The 14044-nt window shown below is 54.1% G+C and overlaps 2 protein-coding genes across 5 annotated transcripts in view; one reads left to right on the forward strand and one right to left on the reverse strand.

The window, feature by feature from the left end:
- Positions 1–6903, forward strand: part of LOC121666447 (myo-inositol 2-dehydrogenase-like) — a 7463-nt gene extending 560 nt beyond the window's left edge. The window contains exons 2-9 of the mRNA XM_042031970.1: positions 484–1008; positions 1885–1955; positions 2369–2477; positions 2612–2742; positions 3138–3245; positions 4140–4258; positions 5029–5185; positions 5642–6903. Coding sequence (XP_041887904.1) covers positions 484–1008; positions 1885–1955; positions 2369–2477; positions 2612–2742; positions 3138–3245; positions 4140–4258; positions 5029–5185; positions 5642–5790 — 1369 coding nt within the window. The 3' untranslated portion in view covers positions 5791–6903. The remainder of the gene's footprint in view (positions 1–483; positions 1009–1884; positions 1956–2368; positions 2478–2611; positions 2743–3137; positions 3246–4139; positions 4259–5028; positions 5186–5641) is intronic.
- Positions 6904–8368: 1465 nt separating this feature from the next.
- TP73 (tumor protein p73) overlaps positions 8369–14044 on the reverse strand; it is a 25658-nt gene continuing 19982 nt past the window's right edge. For 3 of the 4 annotated variants that reach the window (XM_042031966.1, XM_042031967.1, XM_042031964.1), the window contains 8 exons: positions 13828–13937; positions 13349–13491; positions 12938–13026; positions 12519–12643; positions 11907–12061; positions 11667–11799; positions 10853–10946; positions 8369–9324 (listed from right to left, as the gene is read on the reverse strand). In XM_042031966.1, the coding sequence (XP_041887900.1) occupies positions 9004–9324; positions 10853–10946; positions 11667–11799; positions 11907–12061; positions 12519–12643; positions 12938–13026; positions 13349–13491; positions 13828–13937 (1170 nt within the window). In that variant the 3' untranslated portion in view covers positions 8369–9003. The remainder of the gene's footprint in view (positions 9325–10852; positions 10947–11666; positions 11800–11906; positions 12062–12518; positions 12644–12937; positions 13027–13348; positions 13492–13827; positions 13938–14044) is intronic. The other variant, XM_042031965.1, reaches the window with a different exon arrangement.

The raw sequence follows: 14044 nt of genomic DNA on the forward strand, positions 1-14044 counted from the left end.
CCACCGACCCCTGCTCGGGCTCAGCCGGCCCTTCCCTGCCTCACCCGACCCCAAAACAGTGTCTCCAGCAGGACCAGGGCAGTGCTCATCCCTGTGCTGGGCACTGCTGAGGCCCCTCGAGTGCCTTCTGTCCTTCACTACAAAAGAAACATTGAGGGGCTGGAGCGTGTCCAGAGAAGGGCACAAGATGGGGAAGGGGAGTCAGTCCTACGAGGAGTGGCTGAGGGAGCTGTGGGAGGCACTTAGTGCTGTGGTTTAGGTGACAAGGAGGTATCAGTCAAAGGTTGGCCCTGATGATCTTGGAGGTTTTGTCGAACCTTAATAATTCTTTAATTCTCTGTCTCACCCAACCCCATTCAAAAAGCGTTTAGACAATGCCCTCACATGATGGCGTTCTTGGGGTGTTCTTATGCAGGAGATGGGTTCAGTGATCCTTGTGGGTCTCTTCCAACTCAGGATATTTTCTGATCTCTGTCTCCTCAGCTCTGCAGGTCCCGATTCCAGCCTGAGCCTGAGTCTGCCCCTGCCGCTCGACGTGCCCTCCCTGCTCTCCCATCCCTCCTTCATCATCACCACTGGATCCAGCACCGGCTACAGCATGGTCCCTTCGCCACCCTCCTACCACAAGCTGCTGGTTCCCCACCACCCCATCACTGCCGCGCACAGGGACGACCCAACGCCCTCCACCTCCGCCAGCCACCCCTCACCACTGGCCACTTTCCACACCAGGATGGCACCTCTTGGCCAAAGTGGGGCCGCACCCGATGCCTCCAACAGCCCGGCACCCCCCTCATGTCATGGTGGCAGCAGCGTTGGCCTCGTGCTCTTCGGCGCGGGGCTCGTGAGCAAAGCCTTGTTGCAAAGCCTGGCGGAGGAAACGGGCTGCTGCCTGCTGTACGTGGTGGAGGATCGGCCGGAGGAGGTGGAACGTGCCTTCGGCGCCGAGCTCCCGGCTGGCACCAGGGCGCTGCGGCTGCAGGACGCCGCCGTCGCGCTCGGCGATCCGCGGTACTGGCGGCCACGAGCTCCCGTGCGTGGCTCTGCTCGGGCGGGGGGCTCCATACAAGTCTTGCCTCCCCCTCTGGAGAACTGTAGCAGTCCCAGGCTGCGCCTCTGGCCACACGTGTGGGAGTGAGGGGCCCTTTTGTCACCTACCCACGGGTCCTTCAGGAGTCTCTGAGAAGCTTAAGTGAACTCACATACCCAGATTAATGGAAACTTGGAGGTGTTTAGTTATAGGCAGTTTTGTTAAGAAATACAGAAAACCCCATTTTCCTCCATTCCCAGAGAACAACAATAAATGACACCTTCCCTGCTGCCTGCCAGTTTTCCTGTCTCAGAGCAGTTGGCTGAGTTTGGTGGCTCTTGGAACTCTCAGAGATAAGTGAGGGTTGGTGTAAATAGGGAGGAGTGTGGCATTTTGCTTTACAGTTGAACTGAACAATTGTAACATCACTTCAGTGGTGTTGTTCCAGTCAGGTCTAAAATTTGTGTTTTAAATACTGCAGGAGCAAAAGGCAGAGCATTTAGGAAAGACTGATTTGATACTAGAAAGTAAAGAATCGCATTGATCACTTGTTCAGCAACTCTACCACATGATTAGTTTGGATTTCTGTGTGTGTTAACTGACACCTTTAAAAGACTTTCTCCTTTAAGGTGCAGGAAAAGCAGTGCAGTTCTTACATACCACTTGTGATTTTAACCTATGTGTGTCACTCAATATTTCATCCTGGAAGCAGACACCAAGTTCCTTTAATAACCAGCTGGCTCTTCCAGAGCAATGGGGTTTTAGGCTTTTTTAACTGTAACCAAAAGGAGCTTTTGAGCATTGTTCAATCTAGTGCAAACCTCATCCTCACTGAGGATCTCTCTTGATTCCTGCAGGGTCTCTGGAGCCATTATTTGTTCCCCACCTGATGAAGCCCCTGAGATGATAAGAGATGCTTTACGAGCAGGTAAGAGGAGCAGCTGCACGTTCAGCTCCTCCCTGTGCCAGTTGACGTGCACCTGTGAGCGTGTTTGTGTTTCAGCAGCAGCCCTGGAGCTGTGCAGACTCTAATTATGTAACTAAAGTGATGGAGATCATTGCTGGTGTTAATGGCTGGACACCAGTGGGGTTTGTCTTGCAATGATCCCAGTATGACTGGGCAGTATCTCATCCTGAAATCCTACCAGGACTCACAGAAAAGCTGTCACCAAACAGTCCTGCTCCTGGGGTCTGGGACAGCTGAAACCACAGCGGGCAGGCAGAAGGGAGTAAATGCCATCAAAAACCAGAAGCGTGACGAGCTGTGTACATTACTGCAAGATGGAGGTGTTTTGTGCAGCTGTGTCTCCCTGAGCCCCACGTGTGTCCTGTTTTGCACAGGTAAAGGTGTGTTCTGCGAGGGGCTGCCCAGCGTGGACAGGCAGACAGCAGAAGCCTGTTTCGATGAGGCCGACAGGTGTGCAAGGCCACTCGTGTGCGGGTTCTACAAGTAAGATCAGCAATTTTCCTCTGATTTAGTCTTGATAAAATCACGTGTCTGGAAGCAGCACTGATTCCTCAGTCTTTCCTGACTTTGTCCTCAAATCAGCTTGGTTTCACCTCCTTCCTTGTTTCCCTTGCAAGGCGCTTTGACCCAGCCCTGCAGTTCTTGTACAAGAAGGTGCGGGACAGCCAGGTGCTGGGCAGGATCCACCGGATATCCACCATCAGCAGCCTCTATCCAGCAGCCTCTCTGAGCCTCCTGAAAGCTTCAGGTACCCAGCAGGTTCCTGCTGAAGAGTCTGGGCTTGAATTGGAGACACTTGGGTGGGAAAGGACCTGAAAGCTCATCTGTTCCACCTGCTACAATGGGCAGAGACACCTTCCACCAGGCTAGGTTGCTCCAAGCCCTGTCTAACCCAGCCTGGAAATGTCTCTTGCTGTGTGTTCTGTGGGAATTCCCCTGAGTTTGTGTAGCCTTAAGATCCATGGGGCTTTTTTAAGGAGTGTTTTCTTTACCAAACTTCATTGCTGTGCATTTTTTTTGTCCTTTTAGTATTAGTTCCTTCACTGTGGGGGCTTTTTATACCGTCTCTGTTGCAATTCAGAAATGTACATTGACTGTGGGTTTCAATGTGGAGACCTTAACTCGCAGTTTTGGTTCTTCCAGGTGGAATTTTTTACAACGCTGCCGTGCATGACATAGATATTATCAGTTTGTTGTTGGGAGAGAGTGTGCCAGATACAATATTTTCCCTGGGCCATGCCTTCTGTGCAGGTAGGAATGAGCCTTTTGATGGTTTATTGGGTAGCTCTGGACCTCAGTGGTAAAATTGGGAAGAAAGAGAGAATGAGAGCATGGTAGCCATGAGCATTGTTCCATCATGGAGCAGTTGTAAAAACAGGCTGGTGAAACAGGTTCCTTGGGGGTATTTGGCGAGGATGCCTGAATGTGGTGAATTTCCTGCTGATGTGAAGCAGTTGCTGTGGAGTTATCATTGAACGTTACTCTGCAGGACACCAGGTGTGGAACCAGAGTGCGGAAAACACTGAGCAAAGCTCTGAGCTCACAAGAATGTCAATGAAATGTTCATTCTCTGCTTTTTCTGGCCCTTCCCTGTGGATCCCAGCACAAAGCTGTGTGTTTGCTCTGGGTTGTGTCAGGCTGACAGGCACGCTCTGGGTTACCACACTCATTTGAACGATCCATAAAAGGTGGAAGCTGCCATTTTTGAAATGGAAATGCAGAGTTTTAATTAAGGTAATTGCAGCAGCTGCCAAGCTTGGCTGGCTGGGGTGAGGAGGGGCAGGATGCAATGCTCTCCTCCGTGGCACAGCACTGAAAAGCAGCAAACAAGAGCCCTCCAGGAGGGTTCTATACCCTCTGCAATGTGCTGGACGTTGCCTGATCCTGGAAGCAGAGGTGAATGCCCTCGTTAGGGAGAGCTGCAGGCTGGGAAGGTGGAGTTGGGCCTGGGGCTGTGTGTTCCTGCAGAGCTGCCCGCGTTCACCAGGAATGCTGGTGAAAGCAGCTGGAGTGCTGTCACCAGTGCGTCCTGTGGGAAGGTGTTACAAAGCCAGTATCACCTCCTGAAGGAAGAAGAGCAGTTTGTAGCTGTGGAATGTGCTGGTGTGCTGTTCCTGGGGTGAGCCAGGCCTGTTTTGTCCCCAGACATGGGCTGCCTGAGGGACGTGGACACGGTCGCCATCAGCATGAAGTTCCCCAGCGGAGCCATTGTCACTCTGGATGTCAGCCAGCACTGCACCAGGAGCTGTGACCAGCGGCTGGAGGTGGGGTCCTGATGCTCAGTCCAGTCTGTTTTGACTCCACAGCCCAGCACAAGTTTTCCCCTCTGAGTGTGCCTGCAGCACGTTTCCCAAAACCCCTCTAAGACAGAATCACTGAGGTTAGAAAAGACCTCCAGGATCATCGAATCCAACCTGTGACCAATCCCCACCTTGTCACCCAGAGCAGAGCTCTGAGTGCCACCTCTGGTTGTTGGGCTGTTGCCTCAGCAGCAGTGGCTTCTTGTCCTTTTTCAATCTATGATCCACTTTCTCTTTTCTCACCCAAATTTTCCCTCTGTTCCATGCTTTCTGTGATGTTAGGAGCTGCATGAATCGTAGCTGAGCAGGAGCTGGTGTCAGCCCTCCCAAGGCTGAAATTGTGCAGATTTCCTTTGTCCTTTCCAGGGTGGTTTCAGCTGTGTGGCAGGAGTTCAGCATATTAAAGGGGAAGAAAAGTGTAAATGCCTACAGTTGTGAATAATTACAGCTGTGGGGGCTGGTCTTGGGGAGGAATTTGTGTTAAACACTTAGAAAAGGGGCTTTGCTCAGGTGAGGTATCACACGGGTGGTATCACACTGTACTAAAGCACATCCCCGGTTTTCTGTCGTGTCTGAGCCATCCCAGGGCTGGGGCAGGTGGGACTCCTCATTTCAGAACCTAGTTTTGTCTTGGTTTTACACACCAGGGCTTTTCTAACCTGGCCACGTGTGTGAGATCAAAAGTGTGGTAACTTAAAAATGTTCTTTCTTCCCTGTTTTGCTCCTTCCCTCAGGTTCAGGGGTCTCAAGGGACGTTAAGGGTGGACAACCAGAACCCCCTGGGCATCACAGAGCACGGGACTTCTGTGTCCATCTGTCCCCAAACCCAAGCTGAGCGCTACAGAGATGCACACAGGGAGCTCTTACGGCACTTCCTGAGAACCTTGAAAGGTGGGACAAGGCTTAAATTGGTGGCTGGTGTTGCTTTGGATTGGCTTTGTTGGGATATGCACTGTCAGGTCATGGAGATGGGTGGGATGATGATCTGAAACTATGTGCTTGGAAGAAGTGAGAGTTGGGAGGGGAAATTGCCTTGGACCTCAGTGTCCTTTGTGATGAAAGCAGCTGTTTGTGACAGCCAAGAGATCCTCAGCCAGAGTCCTAGCTGCTACCCAGAAGGGATAAAAATCACAGAATCATGGACGGGGTTGGGTAGGGAGAGACCTTAAAAAGGGTCTAGTCCAAGAGATTTTTGTTCCCCAGTATTTCAGTTGTCGTGGCTGCACTGACAGGGCAGGAGGAGGGGGCTGAAGGGTTTTAAATCCACAGCGCCGGGAGCTGCTGTGGTGGGATCTGTGCTCACAGGGGACCGTGGGTTCCATGCAGCATTTCGGTCTTGTCCCACAGGCCAGGAGCCCCCCGTGGTCACCAAGGAGCAGCTCCTCTGGACAATCCGGGTCGCTGCAGCGGCTGAGCAGTCCTGGAGGAAGGGATCTGCCATGGACTTGCGCAGCGGTGCCATGGATCCGGCCAGAGTCAAGGCCGAGGTCGTGTGACAACCCCTCAGCTGGGACACGGGGAGGAATTCCCACCTAGTGGCCTCAACGTAGGCCTGGATGGAGGTTTTGATGTTCTCACTGGGAATGCCCAGCAGACAGAGGCACTTGTGAACCCGGAGCACTCGGTGCTGGGGCGGTGCAGGATTCCCACCACGTCAGCCAGAGCCTGCAAGACATTCCACGTGGTTTCGTCCAGGTGGCTTTTCCTCCTGGAGAGTGCTGCTGGCCACGGAGCTCTGTTTTCCCAGGAGAAGAGTGAAATGCTCCTTGGGCCAGGCAGGGTGGTGTAGGACCACCAAAAGCTGGGATGAGGGAGAAGTCTCCCCTTGGAGAGGGAACAGCCACTGCCTGCCTGGAGGAGAAGTCACAAGCAGGTTGCCTTCCCAGTGTGACATAATGCTTAAAAAAATACAGGAGCATCTGGTCTGTGAGTATGTTTGGATTGGATATATGGAAGAAATTCTTCCCTTTGAGGGTGGTGAGGGGCTGGAATGGATTTCCCAGAGAAACCCTGGTTGTTCCATCCCTGGAAGTGACCAAGGCCAGGTTGGACAGGGCTTGGAGCAACCTGGGACAGTGGAAGGTGTCCCTGCCCATGGCAGGGGGTGGAACTGGATGAGCTTTAAGGTTCCTTCCGACCCAAACCAGTCTAGGATTCCATGATCCTGTTTGGGACACCGACCCCAGCAGAAGGCAGAGCCACAGGCCAGTCGGTGGCTCTGACAGGAGCTTTGGACCTTTGTCGTGCGTGGAGCTCTCTGCAGGTGTGTGGCTCTGACGGTGCCTGTCTGGCTGTCACATGCCAGTTTTCAAGATCTTTTGAAAGCTTTTTTTATTGTATTTTTATTGAATTACAACAATATTCTTGCCTTCTTCCATTTCAGGGTGTTAGTTCATAAACTTCTTGCAAGAACCTTTAGTTCAATCAATTTCCAATTCCTACCTATGGAATATATACTCCTAAAACTAGAAATAGTGGTGACATTTGTGTTCTCTTTGGGAAATTGTTTTTAACTGTAATTTTTCAAGCTCTTAATGCTTGTTCTACATTTCATTCGCTATTTTTTAGCCATTTATTGAGGGAAAAAAAAGAGTTTTATGTATCCAGAAGCTGTCTTTTGCCTCTCTGTACTCACTGTAGCAGTTTAGTACTCACTGGTGGGTTCCTTTTTGGTTTCAGCAGCTTCAGGCCCTCTGAGGTCCTACAGGTGAAGGTCTACTCTGGGTTAGGAGGGCACTTTCTGTCCAGTTTTAATTGCTAGATGCAGCAATTCCCACATGTGCTTTTATTGTGTTACAAAAAAAAAAAACAAACCCAAAACATCTAAAACAAAACCACATCTATAAAAATAACACATTTCCAAAGATAAGCTTACAAAAAATGTAATTCCTGCCAGTGATCCATGAATACTGCTGGGAACAGCCCCGGGAGCACTGGAAATGCGAGTGGTTGGTGCAAAAGCTTTAAAGCATTAAAGTGCTTTCCTGAGCTGTTTCCTGGGGCCACAGGTTCACTGTCAGCCATGCCTGGGGAGTTCCCAACCCCAAAGGAGTCAGGTTCCCAATCCCGGTGGTGTGAGGGGTGGGATGGCCTCAGGGATGGTGACTGCACCTTCAGCTCACCAGCACTCGAGGGAGAGGAGGGACAAGAGGTCACCTCTGGGTGCTGCAGGCTTGGAGCTGCTGTGGGACACCCAGACAGGGCCTTGGAGCAGGGTCCGGGGCCCGGGGCTGTGGGTGCAGCACGTCCAGTGGTCACACTCCTGTCCCCCCTGGAGAGGGAACTCTCTGCCTGCCACTGCCTGCCTGCAGGAGAAGCCGCATCTCAGGTGAGCCCTGGTGGGACTTAAGCTGTTCTTCTGCTCTTGCTTAGAGGGTCCAGGGCTTTGGGAAGGGTATCCAGCCCCTTCCCCAGCCTGGGGGTGATGGGATGAAGGTGCAGGGCTGCCTTTGGAGGCCTCCAGAGGGAGGGTGCAGCAGTGAGGATGTGCTGGGTGGCACCATCTCTGTGCAGGTTCTCTCAGGCTGCCCAAAATCTTGAGTGACCAGGGCTGAGGGGACAGATGCAGCAACTCCCTGCCTGCCCTCCCTTCCACAGCAGCAGCTCCTGTGACTTCCAGTGCTTTTCCAAGACCTGTTGTGGGACATTGCCTTCCCAAATGTGAAGGGAATGAACATTAAGGCAGGGAACACACCTGTTCATGTCCTTGCTTTCTGTGAAGGCTTTTTTCCCTGTCTGAATCAACAAAGAAATTACAGCTGGGAAAAGTGACCAGGAACAGAACAGAACTGGTCACCCAGTCCATGCCATGCTCCAAAGAGATGGAATTTACACCATGGCATTCCAGCTTGTCAGGTCTGACCTGTCAACAAAACTCTCCAAGGGAGCAGGGAGGGATTATCCAGACCTCTGACCTCCCAGGACAATCACTGGCTTTCCCCCTCCTCCACAACTGCATGCAAGAGATTCAGAGGAGGAAAAAAATTGAGTTTTGAATAGATAAGGCTGGAGACAGGATTCGCTGCATGTTTACATGCTACAACATGAAATTAATTTACTTGACACTGCAGTGTCTCAGGAGTCAGTATCAATTTTTATAGCTTACATGAAAATAAATCTTTCTCTCTCCTTACAGCACAATGAGTTTACTGTATGTACATTCTGTTTATATACACCAACCTTTAAGTACAAGAACACATTGGGAACGGACAAACAGGTTCTTTCTGGCTCTACAGAGGGCTGAGGGAAGGGGTGCTTTTGGCAGTCCATGGAAAAGCAGGATGTGGCTTCACACCAGTCCCTGGCGATGCCTGCACAGGTCAGGGCTGAGTCCGTGTCACAGTGACAAAGCCCTCTCAGTTTGGGACACCACGGAGAACACGGACGATGAGCAGGGATGAGAAGAATGTGCCATCCTTACACTGCTGGAGGCAGGGACGCTCCAGGAAAACACAAACCGGCCCGTGCCTCCCGTGCCACGGGCAGGCAGAAATCCTGCTCTGGTTGCTGAGCTGGCTCGGCTGCCCTCCTCCTTTTCTTCCTCCTCCTCACCTCCAGTTTCCTCCTCAGGGCAGGCGCCTCCTGCCTGGCTCAGGGCCTGCAGTTCCCCTGGATAACAAAATTAAACTTTTCCAGGTGCGCAAGGCTGCAAATACATTTCAAGGGGGGGAGTTTGTCACCCCCCTGGTGTCTCACACCTCTGGAGCCCCTCAGTTGATCTCTCCCTCCGTGAACTCCTCCTTTATGGACTGTTTGCGGGATTTGCAGTCCGGGAGGTCGAAGCCGAAGTCGGCCCAGTCGTCGGCCGCGCCGCGGTTGGGGATGGTGATGGTGTGGCGCACGCGGAAGTGCACGGCCTCCATCACCCGTTGCCGCTGCAGCTCGCCCGAGCTGCCGATGGAGATGGTGGAGGCGTTGCTGCTGGAGCGGATCAGCTGCTGGGCCCCGTAGTCGTGGCTCTGTTTGAGCTCCTGCAGGCCCCGCCAGATGATCATCCGGTACTGCTCCGGGATCTTCAGTGCTCCGAGATCCTGCAAGGACAGCACCGCTGAGGCACGGCCGCCAGAGGAGTGACTGTACCAGCAGGAGCGAGCCCTGGATCCCCAGGTCGTGCTTTTGGGGGGACACATGGGCACGATGCCCAACGGACCTCCCACCATGGCCATGGGTCCATCACCCCCTGGGTTATTTCTCGTTTGTAACCCAGTTACTCCACTGCAGCTTTGCAGGTTGGAGACTTTTTGTTGTTGTTTTGGCAGGGGTTCATATCAAACAGATGTGGGAGGGAAGGAAGGGAACGTTCCCCTTGGACACAGGTGGCAGAGCAGCGTGTGGAGCATCCTTGTGCCTGTGCACTTGGGACTGCTTCTGCTCTGGTCCTGGCCCGGGAGGCTGGAATGGCACCTGCCTCGAGCACTGAGGTGTGGGTGACAGCGGCTCTCGCAAAGCCAGGAGAGGTGGGTGACCTCAGACAGGGGAGCTGTGCCAGCACAGAGACCAGCACAGCAGGGAGCTGCCGGGGATCCATGTTAATGCCACAGAGACTCACGGGAGCGTTAACTGGAGCAGACAGCGAGTACGCAATTAGTAGCTACAAACGCCGACTCAGACACACAGCTCTGCCCTGACACAGGTTTTGGCCATTCCTAAACATTTTCTTGGACAGCTGACAGACGGTCACAGAGTTAGTTCAGCAAATGGTCCAAAACCAGGCTCAGGTTACACAACTGGCCCCAGCCACCAGTGACAAATCATCATCTCTCCTGCAGGATGTTGTAGCTGCCAGGTAGAGACACTGCTACGCCTGCCTGGGGCAAAATGGGGTTGGGCAGGAGCTCTGTCTCAGCAAAAACACCAACTCCAGGATTTACAGGGCTTGCCACGGCTCAAAGGGTTCAGGATTTTTTTTTGTTTTCCTTTTCCTTGTTCCCCTGATGGGCTGGGGAAGCCCTGGCTCAGGTGCCACCCCTGATACCAGCAGTGTGGCAGCAGCAGAGGCTGATGCTCTAGACACACACAGGTACTTCCAGCATCCCTTCCATGCTTTTTCTGACAGCTTTTGCCTGACCTGGGCTATTTCATTCCAAGCTTCCATTAATAAAAATGCCCTGGGCTCAACTCCTTTATTTCAGCCTCTTTCATCTTAAAGATTAGCAGGGGAAGAGGTGAGACCAGGTTAAACCTCCCTGAACTGCAGTGGGGTGTCCCTGCTGGCTCAGTGGGATTTGGGGTGTCCCTCTGAGCACCTCAGCTGTATTCTCTGTGTTAGGTGGAAAATCTCCCTGAGCTCAGGCCCCGGGATCTTTGATCTCTGCTGTTTCTGAGAGTCTGGAGGAAGCAGCTGAGACTGGTTGTGGTTTCTACCAAGGCCTGAGCTATTGCTACCTCTGAAGGACCACCAAGGGGGCAGGAATGAGAGGCATCAATCCTGGGAGCACATGTTCTGTGTGAGGGGTTGGGGCACAGGTTTCCCTTCCTCCAAAACAGTTTTGGTTTTGCTTTTCAGACCAACAGCTGCTGGAAACAAGTGGTAAGAACAGATCTCCCCAAAGCATTTACCTCTATGGATAGGTTCTGCAGGTGGTAAATATTCTGTAACCCTTGTGAGGTGAAATAGTCGATGCAGTTTGGACACCCCAATCCTGTTAAAAAACTGCAGAGAAAGTTTGGAAAATAAAGTGGCATTAAGTTCTCATGAACAACAGCTGTGTCCCATCTCTGTGGGACAGACCGTGTCAGGTGGGGGACGTGGAGAACTCCACTGCCACTAAGGTCAAAGCCAAGTGTGGGGTTATGTTCATTCCTTAAACTACAGATGTTTTTCTCCTGATTGTCTGAGATTTTGGCTCAGGAACTCATAATACGAGGGAGCTCCAGCTACTGGGGAGGGGGATCAGGGCATGCCCCGGGTTCTGCCCTATGCAGATGCTGGCCCAGGGTCTGTGAAAACATCCATGGTCTTTTTAAAGGCCAAAACTTTAAAAATCTGCAGAGCTGTTAATGCATTCCTGATGATAATAAGCCACATGGACCCATTTCCAGGTGTTGCTGGACGGAAGGGGAAGGGGGAAGCTCACGAAGCTACATGCCAGTGGACATGTAAGGCAAGACCCTCGTTTGGATGTACTTAATTTCTGATTGATCAGGGGTGGATTCCCAGGGAGCTGCATGAGGGCAGTGGGGGTTTCTGACTGGTCGGTAGCTGGGCTTTGGTGGCTGAGGTGAGAGGAACAGTCTGTGATTGCGGAGCAGTGATTTCTCAGTTGGGGCCAGTGGCCAGTTGACCAGTTGCCAGACAGATGGGAAGGTTAGAGCAAGGGACACAGCAAGGAGCAGAGGACAAGACAGACAGGGCACCAGGCACCTTCCTTACCTGACGAGGCTGGGGTCGGGGTTGTAGGGTGGCGGGGGGGTGCAGTGTGACCCGGACACCATGGACTGGGACGAGTGGCCCCCGTTCATTTCTCCATTGGGCTGCATGGGGTGGCTGTTCAGCATTCCGGGTCCTGGGCAGTGGCAACAAATGCACCCCTTAGATACCACCCAGACCTGATAACCCTGCACTGCCTGGGCAGGGAGAGCCCCGTGCCCGGCCTGGCGATGGAGGACGTACCCATGGGGCCCAGGCTGGGTGCAGAGCTGGAGCTGTGCTGGGCAGGCTGCCCCACCAGCTGGTTCACAGAGGGCAGCTTGTTGATTCCTCCGCCGTGGACTTTATTCATGGGGGAAAGGACAGGGCCGTAGGAGGAAGGTGTCTGCAGCTGGCTCCTGTTCCGGGAGGGAACACGCTGGTCAGACTGGGATGAGTGGGATGGAGCTGCCCTGCTCTGGCCTGGAGCTCCACTCCAGCCCATCAGACCTCCCCGCCAAGGGTGCTCAGGGGCTGTGGGGGTCTCAAGGAGCTGCGGGGGTCTCAAGGGGCTGCAGGGCTCTGGGGGGACTGTGGGGGTCTCAGTAACTGTGGGCATCTTAGGGACTGTGGGTGGTCTCAGTGACAGGAGAGGTCTCAAGGACCATGGGTGTCTCAAGGGGCTGCAGGGGCCTGGGGGACTGGGGGAGTCTCAGGGACTGTGGGGGGTGTCAGGGACTTTGGGGGTCTCAGGGACTGTGAGGGTCTCTGGCTGTGAGGGTCTCAGGGACTTTGGGGGTCTCAGGGACTGTGAGGGTCTCTGGCTGTGAGGGTTTCAGGGACTTTGGAGGTCTCGGGGGCTGTGGCAGGACTCACTGCCTCTGCAGGAGCTGCTGCTGCTGCTGCCGGTAGGAATCCACCAGCTGCTGCGGGACCAGGTCCACCAGCTCCAGGCTCTCCTTTATCTTCATCAGGATCTCAAAGTTCTCCCGGCCTCGCACCTGGAGGAGGGAACAAGACCAGGACTTTGCTTTACTCCCATCCCACCTTATGCTCCCTTTTTCCACCCAGACAGACTGTCACTGTGGCCAGGGACTGCTCGGGATGCAGGAATCCCTTGGACATGTGCACCCGTGCATGCTTTTGCTCCTATTCAAGGCCCCTGCTGTCCTACAGGAGCCCGTGCAGCCCCAACCTGCCCGACATCTCTTCCCCAAGATGCTTCTGGCAGAGGGGACGGTGCCAGCGCTGTCCCAAGCCGAGTTCTGACCCCGTTGCAGCTCAGCCACACTTACGGGCACGTAGTACATCTCCTCCTCCCCGTGCCTCCGTTTCTTAATGCCGGTGCCCAGCGCTGGGATGCCCTGGGGGCTCTGCTTGAACGCTGGAAAGGAGAAGGGAAGAGAATTGGTGGAGTCCTGGGAGACAGGACATGGCAGGGAGCACCTCAAGCCGTGCAGGATGCTGAAACCATTCCCTTGCGGCCTGGCATGGGAGCGTCCCTTTGTTATTGTCAATAATGAATAAATGTATCTGGCCGTGGGAGCCGTGCACAGGCATCTTTGGGCTCTGCAAGGGGGTCCGATGTGTGAGATTTAGTGGGGAAAGGTCAAAGCATCACCCCTGAGTGTGGATTTGAGCCCAAACTTCGGGAGTGCAGGGACTTTGGGTGCCCTGAGCCCCCCGCCCCCTGTCAGGGGACTCACTGCGCTTGTTGGCGTTGCCGTTCTTGGCCGCGCTCTCGTTCAGGGCTTGCTGCTCTCGGAAATGATCCTCGTCGGCTTTCCGGTCCCTGCCGGGACAGGCACAGATCCGCCCCTCGAAGGATCTCCTCCCCAGGACCTGGCCGCTGGGAGAGCAGAGCAATCAGCGGCCCTGCCGCCGCTCGGGAAGGGCGCTGGGACTCAGCCCAGGCAGAAACCAGACCAGGGAGCAGCAGAGCCCCTCAGCAGCTGGCTCCTGGGGAAGAGGCGCGCATGGGGCAGCGGAAGGCTCCAGCTGCTGGGCTGGGTCCCTGGTCCCTCCGTGCCAGCCCTTTTCCAAGCTGGCAGAAGGGAGCATTCCCGTGCAGCGAGCTGGGGCTGCCCCATCCCGTTCCCTGGGGGTGCTCCCTGCAGGGCAGGGTTCCTTCCCCAGCCCTCCCGCGGTGGGAGGGATGCCCATCCCTGCTCCCACAGCCACTCACTCTCTCGTCTCCAGGGTGATGATGATGAGGATGGGCCTCCTGTTCATCCCTCCCACGCAGCTGCTGTTGCACATGAAGTTGTACAGGATGGTGGTGAACTCGGTCCCCACCTGCCCGAGAGGGGAGAGCAGGTGCTGAGCAGGAAGTGATGGGGGGAGGCAGGATGGCACCCCCCGGGGAGTGAAGAAGAGGAGGGGAGGCAGGCTGGGACCCCCGG

The sequence above is a fragment of the Corvus kubaryi genome, unplaced genomic scaffold (assembly GCF_017639235.1).
Source record: "Corvus kubaryi isolate FWS band 111438036 unplaced genomic scaffold, C.kubaryi_AGA036_p1.0 37352, whole genome shotgun sequence".
Classification (NCBI taxonomy): Eukaryota; Metazoa; Chordata; class Aves; order Passeriformes; family Corvidae; genus Corvus; species Corvus kubaryi.